The 17395-nt window shown below is 36.0% G+C and overlaps 2 protein-coding genes across 2 annotated transcripts in view; one reads left to right on the top strand and one right to left on the bottom strand.

The window, feature by feature from the left end:
* The window catches only part of setd4 (SET domain containing 4), a 493820-nt gene that overhangs the window by 106201 nt on the left and 370224 nt on the right, over positions 1 to 17395 (top strand). The gene's annotated exons all lie outside the window — the stretch shown is intronic.
* tmprss3b (transmembrane serine protease 3b) lies at positions 81 to 14632 on the bottom strand. The gene is made up of 13 exons (XM_083521806.1): positions 14274 to 14632; positions 12880 to 13174; positions 12205 to 12327; positions 11345 to 11461; positions 10295 to 10418; positions 6639 to 6767; positions 6499 to 6545; positions 5623 to 5788; positions 5109 to 5278; positions 4821 to 4910; positions 4179 to 4306; positions 3572 to 3721; positions 81 to 1047 (listed from the first exon to the last, which is right to left on the bottom strand). The coding sequence occupies exons 1-13, from the start codon at positions 14346 to 14348 to the stop codon at positions 1024 to 1026; spliced, it is 1638 nt and encodes a 545-aa protein (XP_083377932.1). The 5' UTR covers positions 14349 to 14632; the 3' UTR covers positions 81 to 1023.

Raw genomic sequence — 17395 nt, 5'->3', positions numbered from 1 at the left:
GCCTGTGGAAAAAAAAAGGAAATGTTTAAAATAAAGTCTTGTTTCAGAAAATACTATTTAAAAAAATCTTTTTTTTTTTCCAGTGTAAATACATTTCATAACGAGCTATATTCACTCTTACGCTGGCTGGTTGCTGAAATGCCAGTTAACATTAGCATAGAAGTGAGCTAGGTGATTATCTAAGGAGTTTTTGTCTGTTTTTTTGTATATATAATATGATGAGATGTAATATACAGTAATCCAGTGCTTTATCGATAGACCACAAAACTTTAGGGAGTTATTTTAATGGAGTTTTATGTTGAAATTATGAAATTTATTAATAAAAATATATTTTGTATTTATCGCGTTTTTTCTTTTATCGTGGGTATGACTAGCGCAATTCAAAACTAAAGTATGACAAGCTTGTTCGCTTAAAGCAGCACAATGTGACGACTCAATTTATACTCCTTTCTAACATGGCTGGTGTGAATTGAAACACTTTTTGTTATAAAAGCAAAGATGCTTCAGAGACATCAATATATGTGAAACACAAAAAAAAAAAAAACAGCTTCTGGCATGAATTAGCCAAACTTTGACTTATAATGACTATCTCTTCCATACTGTTAGTTAGCTAGCAGGCTACTACATGGCTAATAATAACATGATTCATGCCAACCTCTGCTGTATGTTTGTACTCTCTCCTGAAAGACATTTTGTTTTTGTCAAAAACTGGCAAGTGTTCAAGATCTGACCTTTAGCTATGAAGGAAAAATAAATAGAAACAAATGTGTGGATACAATAAATAAATATAGAAATACAATATATTACTCAAACAATTTCAGAACCTTAAACCTGTGCTAATACATCTGTTACAGCACACAGCAAAACAGCTTTAGTGCTCATAAAGCATATAAAGTGGGATTGTGCCTCAGTTTAGCTTGTGTAACTGTTCCATAAAACAGCCCAATCCATGTCAGAGTGCTAGTACACTTCCAACAGATGAAGGCGATGAAGAGTATTTAGTGGTCCGTGCAGAAATGCTGCTCATACGATTTGTTCCTCTTCTTTCTAAGGGAAGAAAGAAGTATTTTAATGGCATGGGTCTGAGAGGTATTGTTTTTTAGTTGTTCACTTTTACAGGTCTAATCTAATTATTCAGGGAGTACACCAGTGTTTATCGAAACCCAGTCTTTATCAAATGTATGCATCTTAAGGACAGATATTTTGATGGATTAAATTGGTATTTAACTGATGATTTTTTTTTTCTTTTTCAGAAACTATTGATCTTGAATTATTCACACACAACACTCTCTAGAGTTGAAAAAATACAGAAAAAGTTTTGTAGGTTTGCAGGCAGAAACAAATTTTTGCTGGGAGAGATAAACAGTCACACTTGTTTCTACACTGACAGGAATTTTAACTCCGATAACTGTTCTTTACAACCGTGGAAAACAGAAAAGCATCTCTGAAAACATGTCACATTGTACCCTTGAGAAAGATGGACCACAAACAGCAGAATACCACATTAGGTTCCACTCCTGACATCCAAGAAAAGGAGTGTAAGTTGCACTGAATTTGAGATAACGACCAGATGGTGTTTGAAAATCTGCTGCATTTATGCGTAATTTGACTCTGAATATGAGAAATTTTTCGATCAACTCTTATTGCAGATATACAGTATATATCCAAATGTGTGTGTGCCATCTGGTCATTAGTATGGAATGTACTTTTTGAACATCGCATTCCACATATAGTTCCTATTTGCTCTTATAATTCCCTCCACTCTTCTGGGAAGTGTTCCACTAGATTTTGAAGTGTGCTTATGGAGATTTGTGCTTATTTAGATTTACGGGTGTTAGTAAAGTTGATGTTGGTTAGGTGAGGAGGCCTGGGGTGTAGTCAGAATTCCAATTTATCCCAAAGATGTTCAGCAGGTTTGAAGTCAGAGCTCTATAGCAGGAGATCTTTCACTCTTTCTTTCGGCTTCTCCCGTTAGGGGTCGCCGCAGCGGATCCTCCGCATGTTTTTACGCTGGATGCCCTTCCTAACGCAACCCTCCCCATTTATCCGGGCTTGGGACCGGCACTGAGAGTGGCTGGGGTTGGTTCCCTGACCGGGGATCGAACCCGGGCTGCAGCGAGAGAGCGCCGCATCCTAACCACTAGACCACCAGGGAACAGGAGATCTTTCGGTTTTCTAGTTCTAGTAAAGGGAAAATTTAATGCTACTACATCCAAAGACATCTGATATAATTGTGTGCCTTTAACTTTGTGATAACAGTTTCGGAAAGAACCACATGTGACTGGGAAAGTCAGGTGTCCCAATTCTTCTGTCCATATAGTGTACATCTTCTACAGTCTAAAGCAGACATGGCTGCTTTTTTCTTGTACAACTTTGAAATATTTATTGAGAGTTAAGTAACTGCCTTAAGACATTTTAAATTTCTGTAAATTGGTTTTCTACTTTATTCTTAGTTCAGCGTCAGAACCCTTGACCCTTGAGAACAGTATTATTGTGAACATTGGTACAGATCATGAATCAGCACATTAACAACTAAAGTTTAAAACGGCAGACTGAGAAAATGTACATTCTTTTTTATTTATTTAATGTTATTCCACATCTATTGCATTTTCTGTATTTACTGAATGTCCACTTTTCTATTTTGCATCAAAGCTGTGCGGTTTATTATGTCTATTACTGACCACTAAAAACTGAGCATATTAAAAGTTGGTATCAGTGCTTGGAAGAGTTGTGACTAAACTGCAGCTGTCAGCCAGGCCAACTGGGACAGAGAGCGAGTAGCATGATAAATTTGGAAGAGGGGAAGGAGAATCAATTTCAGCTGCCATCATATGAAAGACAGCAATAACTCATGCTGTCCAGGCTAGCTCACTCAAGGCCCCTGAGACACCCACAAACGTGTTCAACTTTCATCTGTCTGCTCAGCCATGTGGCAAACACTTAACTACTGTTCTCATGTTGCTTGTCTACTGAAGAACTCACTTTGCGTTTAGTTTCTTTGTTTTTTTCTTTGTCATTTTGGCCTATAGTATTTATTCACATGGCTTGTATTATGCAGTTTGGACACTTCTAATTGTGACACTTCAATTTTGGAAACTAAGATGTAAGAATACACTGTGTTCTAGTTAAAAGATTTGAACAAAAGTTGTGTTTGAAACAAGAACATAAGACCTAAAAAAATTATTATTTTCCATTTGTGTAAGAAGTTTCCAGTGTCTTTGAGTACTGTTATAATAGTATGTTTATAGTATGAATGTAATTGATAAAGGGTGAACTTGTTTCAGTGATGTTTCATGCATACAATGCAACTATATACTTATTTAAGGTGGTATTGGTTGACAAATAAACAATAGTTTATAGCATAGGCAAATTCCCTAAAATACATATTGGGAATTAAAATGCTTTGGGTCATCCTTGGATACTGTCAATGTCAGAGGGGTAAATGTAGTGCAAATTTATTTTGGGCCGTCACACAATAACAAAATTGACATTTCATTGACATAGTCAGTATAGGAAGTATAAAGCTATAAAAAATACATAAAGCTGTCCTCAGTCTTTACTCCTGTCTTACCTCCATAGTCTGGTGTATCCATGGAAGAGCGTAAGTTACACTGGTGTAAACTCCTGGGTTGTTCAGATTTCCACAGCCCTGTGCCCAGCTTGCTGCTCCTGCCAGCTTCCACACAGAGCCTTGACAGGCCAGTGGACCCCCACTGTCTCCCTAACAAACATGTACATCCATATAATGTATTATATAGATATGTTTCAATAAAACAGATCTGTTTCCATTGAATATTTTTAGTAGACTTTAAACAGATGCAGATGTTAAATGGAGGGTGCATTGAAAAGAAATTAAAACAAACAATTACACATATAAAGTACAGGCTATAAACAGTAACCAGGGACAAAATTGTCCATTTAAAGTAACCACTAATCTGCTTCAGTTCTCTTAACAATTTTTCTAAGGTAATTTGTATTTTCTTTTTCTAATAAAACAAATATTTGAACATTACTGTATATGCAATATATTGGCTTTAAGTATATATATATATATATATATATATATATATATATATATATATATATATATATATATATATATATATATATATGCCTAATGAAACTATAAATGCTTGCTTGTCTTAGTTATTATCACACCTGTCATGCAGTCATCATACCTGGCATGTTCCTGCTCCACCTGACAGATACCCAGCACATATGTTCCACGCTGAAAGTCCTGGGATTCCACACTCTCGAATAGAGAGGAGAGGAACCAGAGCAGAGTGTAGCGCCACACTCACCTCTCCTATACAAACAGTATTTAAAGATGCTTCAACAGCTAAATTTACCAAGATACATTTTTTTAGACTAGTAAACAACCTATAAATAAGAATTATTTATATATAATTAAGACTTAGAGAAAAGAAAATCCACTTTACACAAGTTTCCATTTACCCCAAAATTAGTAAAGCAATAAAAAAAGGTTTATGGTCCAACATTTACTTCTACTGTTTCCAGTTTGGTGCTAGATTGTGTGTAAGAAGAGAAATGCTCTGTTTCTACAACATGGCTGCCTTCATATGAAGGTTTAAGACCACACTAAGTCATACTGTCTAAATCACATCTTCAAGACTGTATGACATTTTTAAAGAAGTTAATGCTGATTAAAAAAGGATTGAGGCTGAGATCGATTTGTATTACTAGCACATGGCTGATTTACTACAATTAGTGTATGTCATATACTGTATATCGAAAAGAATTCTTTCCTGCTCCCTGAAAAACAGAGTCTTTTTAAATGTGAAGTATTAACAAGAACTCACCCCTTACTTTTGTGGCTCCCCATCCTGATATCCAGCACATGGAACTGAATCCTTCATCGTAATTAGGCAGACAGATAGGCTGTATTTGACCTGACAGGCAGAAGTAAACACTTTCCATCAGGTACTGAGTAGGAACGGATCAACTCATTCAGTAAGGTGAAAGATTGTACAGAACATGCTGTTCAATACATTTCATGTGTAGCAATGATCACTGAAAGCATCCTGACCTGTAACTATATTCAAGTGCAGAGATTTTATTAGGTTCTAAAATAAGAAGCAAGCCCTTACCATTGAATGTGAGTGGCTGCTTTAGTCTAATGAGAGCGATATCATAACTAAGGCTTTCTGGATGATATGCACTATTGAAGAAGATTTTCATCACAGAGAAATCTGCTGCTCCACTCACAGGCTGCTCTGTGATGCCCACCCGAACCGTCCATAAATTTGGATTTGCAAAGCTAGAACACAAGAGAGAAAAGAAAGGAATTGTTGTTTTCAGAATTTTAAATAATAAGGTGTATTATTCAGTAACTAGATGCAAATAAAATCCTGTACATTTGAGCGAACCCCCTTGTTAGAACAAAGGTGCAAAATACTGCTGTGTAAATATATATTACTGTACAGTTGCTGATTTTCTGATTAGAATTAATCTCACACTGGTGATTTATTATCAGCAACTATAAGAGCTTAGATATTTGAGTGAGCAGGTAGACTACATGCATTAAAACCTTTGGAAAACTCTGGACTCATAAACCTTAACTACAGATTTAGCGTTGGTGTTGGTGTGTGTGGTGGTACTTACCCATATACACAGTGTGCTGCAGTAACTATCCACTGGTTGGTTATTAGCGATCCTCCACAGAGAAACAGGTTTTGGTACTGCAAACTGACCTGCCATGGGTACTGCCCAGAGAGAGATACATTTCCCCCAACAATCCGGGTCCTGAAACCAGGTCTGGTACCACACTCTACACAGATAGGACAATTGTTATACAACTTTTGGTGAAGAGTGTCGCTCATTAAAATGAACTAATAATATGTATGCTACATTGGAAAAAAGTATTGGGACACCTTACATTTCCAGTCATATGCGGTTCTTCCCCAAACTGTTACTACACTGTTGGATGCACACAAATGTATAGGATGTCTTTGTATGTGGTAGAAATAAAAATTCCTTTGAACTAGGAGACCCAAACCTGCTCCAGCATGACGATGCCCTGTGCACAAAGCCAGCACTATGAAAATATGATTTACATTGGTTTACATTAGTTTAAGATCTTAAGTGGCCTCCTATAGAGGTCTGACTTCAAACCCTGCTGAACATTGCTGACTCCATCCCAGGCCTCCTCAACCCACATCAGCACTTGACTTTACTGAATGAGCACAAATCTCCTCTAACACACTAAAAAAAATATGGTGGATCATCTTCCTAAAGGAGTGGAGGTTGTTATAACAGCAAATACGGATTGTAATGGGACGTTCAAAAAGCACATACAAAGTACAAATGTTTGTCCAACAGTGTAATTAGTATTGTGGTTACTGAATTATTTGGGGTTACTCTATTTAATAGGAACCATTATAACTATAACAATATAACTGTAAGCTAATTAAAGAGGCACTCTAGCCCACATAATAAATTAGCCTTAAAGGCGCACATACATAAACACACTGATCTCACCTATACATTTGAGCACCGTGAGCAACCCAGATGTGCACCCAACCGTTCTGGAGAAACAGTAGATTTTTCTTGTGGTAAAATATTTTTGAATACATTTAATCCTTATGACTTGTGTTGAAAGGGAGTAAATTAGGATGTACCTGAGAAAGGAGCTGTTGTGAATTTTGAAGGTTTGGTGATGTATCGGAAAGCGGGAACTTATCGACACTATGCTTTTCTTGAAAGCTGACTCGACAGAAGAGAAAGGAATCGAAGTGGAATTCACATAACTGCAGAAAGACAGGATCATTTGAGAATAAGTACATTGAGCATATAATGAAATCACACACTCAGCTACATATAACTCTATCTGACAGCATTGTGATTGACACATTTAATATAAAAATGCATAATAATTCAGCTAATATGCAGCTGTCTTCAGGCACTGTAAGTAGGAGGTTGAATAGAAGCAAATCAACTTTTGCTTGTGTTTGGTACCGTAACGATTGCGTGGAAGCAATGAACCACAAATGCATTGTTTAATGGAAAAATTAAAATAAAAAAATAAAAAAATCCAAATGGAACGGAAGAACAAAAAGCTGTTGGTGGATAAAATAAACATCTTGACCTACTTCTGGAGTGAATGTGTTTGCCATGGTTTTCTCCTTCATTTAATGCCAGACTGAGTTTAATAGGATTAATGAACCAGTTAATGGTGGCTTTGGGGATAAAATGACTGTATTATGCCGACACACACATACTGTACACACACCAACTAAGAAATACAGAAGGAAACCTCAGGAAGGGAAAGTAGCATAAAGAGGAATCCCTGTTTGGAGTTAAAATGTTTTAATTAGAAACATTTGGAAAAAGCAAGACTCAGCTGGAGAAACAGAACCAGGGACTGTCATTGTGTTTGGAGGTGTGACTGTTTGGTTTGTCTTCCAAGAAATAGATCCATACATCTAAATAAGAACAATGTTATGGGAACTGCAGGAACACGGCTGCTCAGTGTGTTAAATGCCACCTTATCAGTGCTTGATAACTCCTTATCAAATTAATTTGTTTCTTTTGTATCAGATTTCCTGATACAAACTGCTAGGACACTAAAATCACTTCATATTACAGAAAGAGGTTTGTTGTATTATTTGGAACAATTATAGGACACTTGGTGTTAAGTGGTTAAGAATCTTAGCTAGTATTGACATTTTATGGATCCTAAATTATTTCAAAACAGCCACTGCTGGGCTTAGTGATGGATAATGATGGGACTATACTGGCTCCTGGTCACTAGGGGGCCTTTGAAGAGCATAAATATGAAGTGAAAACTTTAACAGAAAATCAAAGAATTGAAAGCAGCTCTGAAATATTATTGGTGTGAATTAGTAACCAATGAGCAGTGAGCTTTTAATTTGAACTAGATAAGTGGATAACAGAATGAAAAACATGGATAACAATGTCCCGGGTGAGTGTATTGGTGAAAAGAAAATGTACAAAATATTCTACTTTACTGGGATATAAAAGCTTTAAGCCTAATTGGGCCAAAAAAGAATAAACATGCATGGATCTGAGTTTTTTTTTAATGATTAGTGTGTGTTAAAAAAGAAAGAAAAAAAGGATAAAGAAGCCAATCTCTCATATTTTAATCAACTGCAGAACAACAAGGCTGCTGAATACTCATATTGGAGGTATAAAGTGTGTATTACTTGTGTTGAATTGTGGTATGTAGCAGTCAGGAGTCTATTCATTTGTTCATGCTTAGCAGGGTGCAAAATGTTATATGTCATGAAATAAGGTTGATATATATACAGTACAGACCAAAAGTTTGGACACACCTTCTCATTCAAAGAGTTTTCTTTATTTTCATGACTATGAAAATTGTAGAGTCACACTGAAGGCATCAAGGGCTATTTGACCAAGAAGGAGAGTGATGGGGTGCTGCGCCAGATGACCTGACCTCCACAGTCACCGGACCTGAACCCAATCGAGATGGTTTAGGGGTGAGCTGGACCGCAGAGTGAAGGCAAAAGGGCCAACAAGTGCCAAGCATCTCTCAGGGAACTCCTTCAAGACTGTTGGAAGACCATTTCAGGTGACTACCTCTTGAAGCTCATCAAGAGAATGCCAAGAGTGTGCAAAGCAGTAATCAAAGCAAAAGGTGGCTACTTTGAAGAACCTACAATATGACATTTTTCAGTTGTTTCACACTTTTTTGTTATGTATATAATTCCATATATAATTCCACATGTGTTAATTCATAGTTTTGATGCCTTCAGTGTGAATCTACAATTTTCATAGTCATGAAAATAAAGAAAACTCTTTGAATGAGAAGGTGTGTCCAAACTTTTGGTCTGTACTGTATATACAGTGAGGAAAATAAGTATTTGAACACTCTGCTATTTTGCAAGTTCTCCCACTTAGAAATCATGGAGGGGTCTGAAATTGTCATTGTAGGTGCATGTCCACTGTGAGAGACATAATCTAAAAGGTTGTTAGCTGTTGTTAGCTGCATAAAGACACCTGTCCACCCCATACAATCAGTAAGAATCCAACTACTAACATGGCCAAGACCAAAGAGCTGTCCAAAGACACTAGAGACAAAATTGTACACCTCCACAAGGCTGAAAAGGGCTACGGGGGAATTGCCAAGCAGCTTGGTGAAAAAAGGTCCACTGTTGGAGCAATCATTAGAAAATGGAAGAAGCTAAACATGACTGTCAATCTCCCTCGGACTGGGGCTCTATGCAAGATCTCAACTCGTGGGTTCTCAATGATCCTAAGGAAGGTGAGAAATCAGCCCAGAACTACACGGGAGGAGCTGGTCAATGACCTGAAAAGAGCTGGGACCACCGTTTCCAAAGTTACTGTTGGTAATACACTAAGACGTCATGGTTTGAAATCATGCATGGCACGGAAGGTTTGCTGCTTAAACCAGCACATGTCCAGGCACGTCTTAAGTTTGCCAATGACCATTTGGATTACCCAGAGGAGTCATGGGAGAAAGTCATGTGGTCAGATGAGACCAAAATAGAACATTTGGGTCATAATTCCACTAAACGTGTTTGGAGGAAGAAGAATGATGAGTACCATCCCAAGAACACCATCCCTACTGTGAAGCATGGGGGTGGTAGCATCATGCTTTGGGGTGTTTTTCTGCACATGGGACAGGGCGACTGCACTGTATTAAGGAGAGGATGACCGGGGCCATGTATTGCGAGATTTTGGGGAACAACCTCCTTCCCTCAGTTAGAGCATTGAAGATGGGTTGAGGCTGGGTCTTCCAACATAACAATGACCCGAAGCATATAGGTAATTGACTTTCTAAGGTGTTCAAATACTTATTTGCAGCTGTTGTTTTCTGTAAAGCTGCTTTGAGACAATGTCTGTTGTGAAAAGCGCTATACAAATTAACTTGACTTGACTTGACTTGACTTGACTATCATACAAATAAATAGTTAAAAAATCATACATTGTGATTTCTGGAATTTTTTTTTTTAGATTATGTCTCTCACAGTGGACATGCACCTACGATGACAATTTCAGACCCTCCATGATTTCTAAGTGGGAGAACTTGCAAAATAGCAGGGTGTTCAAATACTTATTTTCCTCACTGTATATATATATATATATATATATATATATATATATATATATATATATATATATATATATATATATATATATATATATATATATATATATAAATATATAAAATGCTTCATCTAAAAAACTCTAAACTTAACATTACATAGTTGAAAGTATAGTTTTCTACACTTGGGACCATTTGCCTTGACGTGCTTTGCATTCGCTACTGCACCTGTTGTATCCGAGCTGTTTGCAGGCAGAAAATCCCAGACTGGCACTCCAGTTCTCCCAGCACACCGAGCTCCATATTCCTTTACTGTGAATCTGCAGGATGGAGTGCCTCCCACTCACACGCACTAATAAAAGCAGAGATGAAAAATGGTGGTAGTTGAAAGGACAGCAGGTATGTAAGAGCTTCCTACATGACTCACATATTTCTTAAACTACTGTGGTAAAAGATGTGTAAACTATATATATATATAGTTCATCCTTTCAGCATTCCCTTCAAAGCCTCACATACAAAAAAAACAAGCACTAGATGAAGCTTTCTCATTTCAAACATGGCGATAGATGCGTTTTTACTAGGATTAGTGGTGGTTGACATTTTCTTTAATTTATAAAATCCTGTAGATCCATTAGACGTTCGTCTCTGAACTCATGTTGCATTCTGCATGCTTTATATTTTTAATCTTCACTTTGATAAAAATTACAGAAAAACATTAAAGTATTCTAATGTAACGTGTACTAACAAGCAAATCCAGACTCATTATAGTTATCTCATTAACCTTTTTAAACTGAATCCTACCCCCTTTGTCACCACTTTTAATATGTTCATCCTTTTTGCATTTACTGTGTAGTAGAAGTAGCTCTGACTACAGCAGTGAGGACTGAATTACTAAATAGCACCTACCTAAACAGTTTCGACTAATTGTTTGTGCAAGTTGAAGTCATAAAGATATGTATCTAGGGAGCAAGGTAATGCAGAAAATTCATTAAAAAAGCTAATTAAAATAGACTAATAGACTGAGTAAATTCAGTTTACTACTGTATTGTGAGAGCAGTTAGAACATTAAGTCTGAAACAGGCTTTAAATCATTTAACTTTAGTACATTAACACCTTTATTTCTTGTATGTGTTTCTGTGTGTGTTTCTGTGTCTGTGTGTGTGTCTATGTGTGTGTGTGTGTGTGTCGATGTGTGTGTGTGTGTGTGTGTGTGTGTGTGTGTGTGTCGATGTGTGTGTGTGTGTGTGTGTGTGTGTGTGTGTGTGTGTGTGTGCTCACCACAGTTGAGTTCATCTTCCCCCTGGCCACAGTCTTTGACTCCATCACAGACAGCAGATCTTCTAATACACTTATTTGAAGACACACAGCGGAATTTTCCAGTGCAACTCAAACCCACTATAAAAAAAAGCACAAATAAATCACTTTTCTTTTCTTTTCTTTTCTTTTCTTTTCTTTTCTTTTCTTTTCTTTTCTTTTCTTTTCTTTTCTTTTCTTTTCTTTTCTTTTCTTTTTTTTTCTTTTCTTTTCTTTTCTTTTCCTTTTTCTTTCTTTTCTTTTCTTTTCTTTTTTCTTTCTTTTCCTTTTTTCCTTTTCTTTTCTTTTCTTTTCTTTTCTTTTTTCTTTCTTTTCCTTTTTCTTTCTTTCTTTTTTTTTCTTTTCTTTTCTTTTTTCTTTCTTTTCTTTCTTTTCTTTTCTTTTTTCTTTCTTTTCCTTTTTTCCTTTTCTTTTCTTTTTTTTTTCTTTCTTTTCCTTTTTCTTTCTTTCTTTCTTTTTTTTTTCTTTTTTTTTCTTTTCTTTTCTTTTCTCTTTTCTCTTTTCTTTTATTTTTTCTTTTCTTTTCTTTTCTTTTCTTTTCTTTTCTTTTCTTTTCTTTTCTTTTCTTTTCTTTTCTTTTCTTTTCTTTTCCAATCTTTTCTTTTCTTTTCCTATCTTTTCTTTTCTTCCTTTATCTCATACATGCATCTATGTCACTATGTAAAATACAGACATTTTAAATGAATTATCACTTTAAAATAAAAACTAAATTCACTTTGCTTCTAAGATGCCAGAGAGTTCTGCTTAATCACAGGGTGTAGATCATTAAATATTCATAGTCCTAAGACACCAAAGAGTGTCTTTCACAGGGAAGTCACACTCACCGCCAAGTCCAATTCCTAGAACCAGAGTCAGTGCGATTAACAAACAAATGATTATCAGTAGTATCAGCAGCTTGCGTGGTATGTCTGACCAGCACATGAACCGAGAGTCTGACAGGTCTTCTCCTTCAGACAGATACAAAAAGAAATTCAAATATATTTTCAAAGGGTTCAAAACCACTTATGCCTAGTACACGTCTATGTCACTACAAAGGATACTCTTATTAGTATATACAGATTAGTATATACTTCCTAAACAGAAATAACTCTATAATACAATAAGCAATATGTTTTATTTTTATTTTTTAGTATTACTGGCTATTTGTACTACTCTACAATGTGTTTAAAAAGTATTATTAGGGTTTTTTGTTGTTATTTGTATCATTAAATACCGCCTTGTTAAAAATTTGCTTGACATATAAATAATTTGTCTATATATGACAGGAGTTTAAAACAAAAACACTTTTAATGAAAAATGTGCCAGCTATCATTCTTTTCATATTCATGAGTTAAAGTTTTATTTTAAACCCTTTTATACCATATAAGATAATAATGGCAAAATCGTATTAAGTTATATATGCGTAATTGGATAAGTAAATATAAAGCTGCAAAAACAATCATATAAATCTAAAGTACAAAGCACACTATAAATCACTACCAAAAGTCCATTTCACATACCATGAACAAAGGGCCGCACTTTAATGATGGACGTCCGATGTGAAATATAAGAGGTCTTAATGGGTGTATTGTAGATGGAGAGAGGATGCGATGCCTCAGAAGGCAGGCCAACAGGAACATGTGGGTCATGGGTGTTGGGGTTGAAGTTCTGTGAGGGTCTGGAAGTCTGCCAGCCATCTACTGAACTGCTGAAGGGGCTCACGTTGATCACACTGGGGGTCCTGATGTTTGGTAGGTCCTCACTCTCTGTATCTGCCTCAAACTGACCTGACTCTACCTCTTCCTTAACAGAGGTCTGGAATGTGATCAGGTGTGTATATTAGTGGCAACGAATGTAAGTGTAAACTATCAACACTACTGGGTCTAAATGTCCTCATAATGGTTGTCACTAAACCTAATGTTTTCTTTTATGGATCAATCACCGGGTTTAATGTGAGGCAACATATATTACAGATCTATTTGGTTGAATCCAACTGTATACATGATGCCTAGATGTAGAAAGCAATATAATTATTCCCTTTCTTATGTGAAAATATGGCATTTTGAACAGCAGCTCTGCTGTCAGTATGAATCTACATGAGAACAGCTATTACCATTCATTCCCTTCACTGTCCTACTTTTTCTTTTCTTTAAGTCAATAAGGCAGAAAAAAACAGTTTGATATGCAGGATATAGCAGTCTCTTTACTTTTCTTTTTTTTAAATGCTACACATATGATTGGTACAAAACCCAGACACCGAAGACTCATTTAAAAAATAATCAATAAACATTTCATCACAGATATTTATCAGAGTGTAAAGAGTGCATAAATCGCCACTACTGAACAGCAGTTATGAAAAAAAAAGAATCAACACCTGACCAATTAGAATCAACAATTTTATAGTGTTGTGGTAATAAAAAAAAAGGATAATAATCTGGTTTGTGAGTGAAACCTTTTTGTTTTTAATATAAAATTCATGCTGTTTTATATTGTTTGTTGTGGAAAAGACAGTTAATAGGTTTACAAGATTTTTGCAGTAATGATTTATACAAGTGATAACCTAAAGAATAGTGTCATTAAATACCCTTGTGCAGGTCAACTTTGCCTATAATTTTTGTTTCCATAGAAACACGTGCCAATATGCAATTTGGTATGTAATTATAATGGATGGAATTAAAATATACATTTATTTAGAATTATCCATTTAAAGTCACACTTGTTTTAAATTGAGGGACAAGTTCTCACTACACTGCATCATCAAATGGATTCCTTTTTATGATTTTTCTACGATTCTTACACCTATTTTATCTAATTGAGATTTAGTTGAATTACAAACAGAGTATTTTTGTATTTGCTTATTCTATTGTTGAAACACTTATGCCTAAAAAAGAATGTAGAATTTTCTTTTTCTTACCTTGCCCACCGAATTTTCTCTCTTTGTGGCAGTCTCCTGTTGTTCTCCTGTTTCCTTTTCAGTGTAAGCCATCATTTTTATCTCATCCTATCATATCTGAAGAAATGAGTCGGAATGAAATGAAATGATCGGCTAAGGCTTTTCGATGTAGATTTCAATCTTCAGCACTGTCATTCTGCAAAAAAAACAAAAACAAACAAAAACAAAAAAACAGGCCACAGCTTAAGACCAAAAGGTTCCCATAAATGCATCTGATAATATTTTACTCATGATTTTAATCCTATAATACAGTGAATTGAATCTAATGTATTAAGAGTTAAATGATCATCTATCTGACTACTTTTCTGTAAAAAACTCCACTCTCTTCTCTCTCTCTCTCTCTCTCTCTCTCTCTCTCTCTCTCTCTCTCTCTCTCTCTCTCTCTCTCTCTCTCTCTTTCTCTCTCTCTCTCTCTCTCTCTCTCTCTCCCTCTCTCTCTCCTACACACACCTTTTCAGTAACTCAATGAGACATATGATCAAGTGAGCAGCAGCCTGTAATGCCACTACAGCTGTGGGTCAGATATCCAGGCAATGTGTTGTCTTCGTTACTCCGATTACACCAGAGAAGTTACAGGTGGAGCAGAACGCAAGCCTCCTGCCAGCAAAAGAGCCCAAGCATGAAAAGGTCAGCCCATGAGGCCAAAGGTCATCTCTTTAAAAATTTCATTTATTTCTGTTAGCCATCATGTTGATTTTACTGCTAAATAATTAATCAGGAAGAGGCATGTTAAGATATATAAAATTAAGAAGATTAGAAATGGTTGCACAGATAATGCAATGTATAAAAGTGTCTTTTTCTTCTTCTTCTTCTTTCGGCTTCTCCAATTAGGGGTCACCACAGCGGATCGTCGCAATGTATAAACGTTTTAATGTTAGCATACATTTACAGATACATAAAGAAGGTTCGGTACTAATATAATATGTAACACATTGAAACAGGTCAATTGTTCTGACCATGAAATTAGCTCTATCCAAAAATGGAAGCAAAACACTCAACTCTGCTACTTCTCTGCAAAGACCACTCACACCGGATACACAGCTTTAATAGAGTAATTGGGATGTGTTGAGAGGAAGAGGATTACCAATTTCATTTTTACTGTAACTGTAATTCACCTCACAGACAGCAGAGGGCATAAAAAATTAACTACTACTTTAAAATGTTATAAATGGTGCAAAATGCATTTACTTTTATAAAGAGTATTAAAATAGTATTAAATATAGTATAAATACACACTAACAGAGCAATTTATTGGGTATTACTACCTTACAAGGTATTAATGAACTAATACTGGATAGTGTCTCTATTAATAGATTAATTGGTATGTGTTGAGAGGAAGAGGATTACCAATTTCATTTTTACTGTAACTGTAATTCTCCTCACAGACAGCAGAGGGCATAAAAAAATTTACTACTACTTTAAAATGTTATAAATGGTGCAAACTGCATTTACTTTTATAAAGAGTATTAAAATAGTATTAAATATAGTATAAATACACACTAACAGAGCAATTTATTGGGTATTCCTACTTTACAAGGTATTAATGAACTAATGGATAGTGTCTCTAATGGCTCTACCAAATCCCGTTTCAATAATGGGTAAATTGTGGAGGCTGTGGTATTCAAGCAATGACTTGATGGTATTAATGGGCCCAATGTGTGCCTAAAAAAAATTCCTCACACCACTATACTGCCTCCACCAGCCTCAACACAAAACTGCTGTCACAAAACAGTATGGATTCATGCTGTAGGCACTATATTTTTACCCTATCACCATCTTGCACCAACAATCACGCCCTATTATGTTGATTAATGTGAACATTAGCTGAAACTAATGGCCCATATCGACATGATATTATACATTTCACTACTGTGACATGGTTGACTGAATAGCTAATCAATAGATATGAATAAGTAGGTGTACAGAAATTCATACTTGAAGTGCTCTTCAAGTGTATATTATCTTTATCCTTACTGTACATTCTGCCCAACATTTCACATTCATGTATATATGTGTATATAATCTGTGCATATCTATCTATCTATCTATCTATCTATCTATCTATCTATCTATCTATCTATCTATCTATCTATCTATCTATCTATCTATCTATCTATCTATCTATCTATCTATCTATCTATCTACAGTGCATACAGCTAATATGTATGTAATGAGATCATTTGTCCCACAGATGTCACTAAATTGCTGCCTCTTTTCTTCATAGTCAGGCATGTTGTCGTGCTGACCTCCTCCATCTCTCAGTGTGACGTTCAAGTGTCTTTTGTGCTCAGTAGCGATGAATCACCAGGCTGTGTGGGCCCGCTAATTTCTGTGAAGCCCTAATCCGCTTCTTCTGCAGTCACGACCAGAGAGAGAGGGGGAGAGAGAGAGAGAGAGAGAAAGCTGTAGTGACTCAGCTGCCAGAAAGAAATGTTTCAAGCATGCAGCTGCAATATATTTTAGAGTTTGCCAATGGGACCATTGCAGTTGTGACCCATCCACCTCAGAGTTCTGTGTATTGTGCATTCTGGGTTGCTTTTCTGCTCACCTCTTTGTTAAAGAGGTATTTTTTAAATTACCATTACCCTCTTCCTAGCTTAAATCAGTCTCGCCACTCAGCTTTGACTTCTCTCATCAGCAAGGTGTTTCCACTAAATGAATTGCCTCTCACATTTATGCACAGTTCTGTGTGAACTCTGGGCACTGCAGCGTGTGGGAAAATTCCACCAGTGAACATTAGCCAAAGGTTTTCTCTGCATGATTGTATGCATTGTGCTGCAGCAACCTAATTGTATACCCGACTGTATATATAAATGCCCAGTGTACCATTCAGCCATAGAAAGACAAAACCATCTGCCACAATCAGATGGTTTTCAACTCAACTCAACTCAACTCAACCTTAACTCAACTCAACCAAACCCATCAGGTGTGAAACAGCAAGAGTAAACATTACTCAAGAGTAAACATTAAACATATCAGAGCTACGGTGCAATAAATATGAGGTTGATGTGATTAATTATGAGGTTGAAATGTAAGTAATACATTTATAATACATTTCATGTGTCCCCTTTAAGTATTCTTTG

Source organism: Silurus aristotelis (genome assembly GCF_946808225.1).
Source record: "Silurus aristotelis genome assembly, chromosome: 20".
In the NCBI taxonomy this organism is placed as follows: Eukaryota; Metazoa; Chordata; class Actinopteri; order Siluriformes; family Siluridae; genus Silurus; species Silurus aristotelis.
This window is presented reverse-complemented; position numbering and strand designations above follow the sequence as displayed.

Coding starts and splice junctions, on each gene's coding strand:
- tmprss3b (XM_083521806.1), bottom strand. CDS start 14,348: ATGATGGCTTACACTGAAAAGGAAACAGGAGAACAACAGGAGACTGCC. Junction 6,546..6,638: donor CACAACAGCTCCTTTCTCAG/GTACATCCTAAT, acceptor CTGTTTCTCCAG/AACGGTTGGGTGCACATCTG. Junction 3,722..4,178: donor GTGGAGCAGGAACATGCCAG/GTATGATGACTG, acceptor CATGTTTGTTAG/GGAGACAGTGGGGGTCCACT.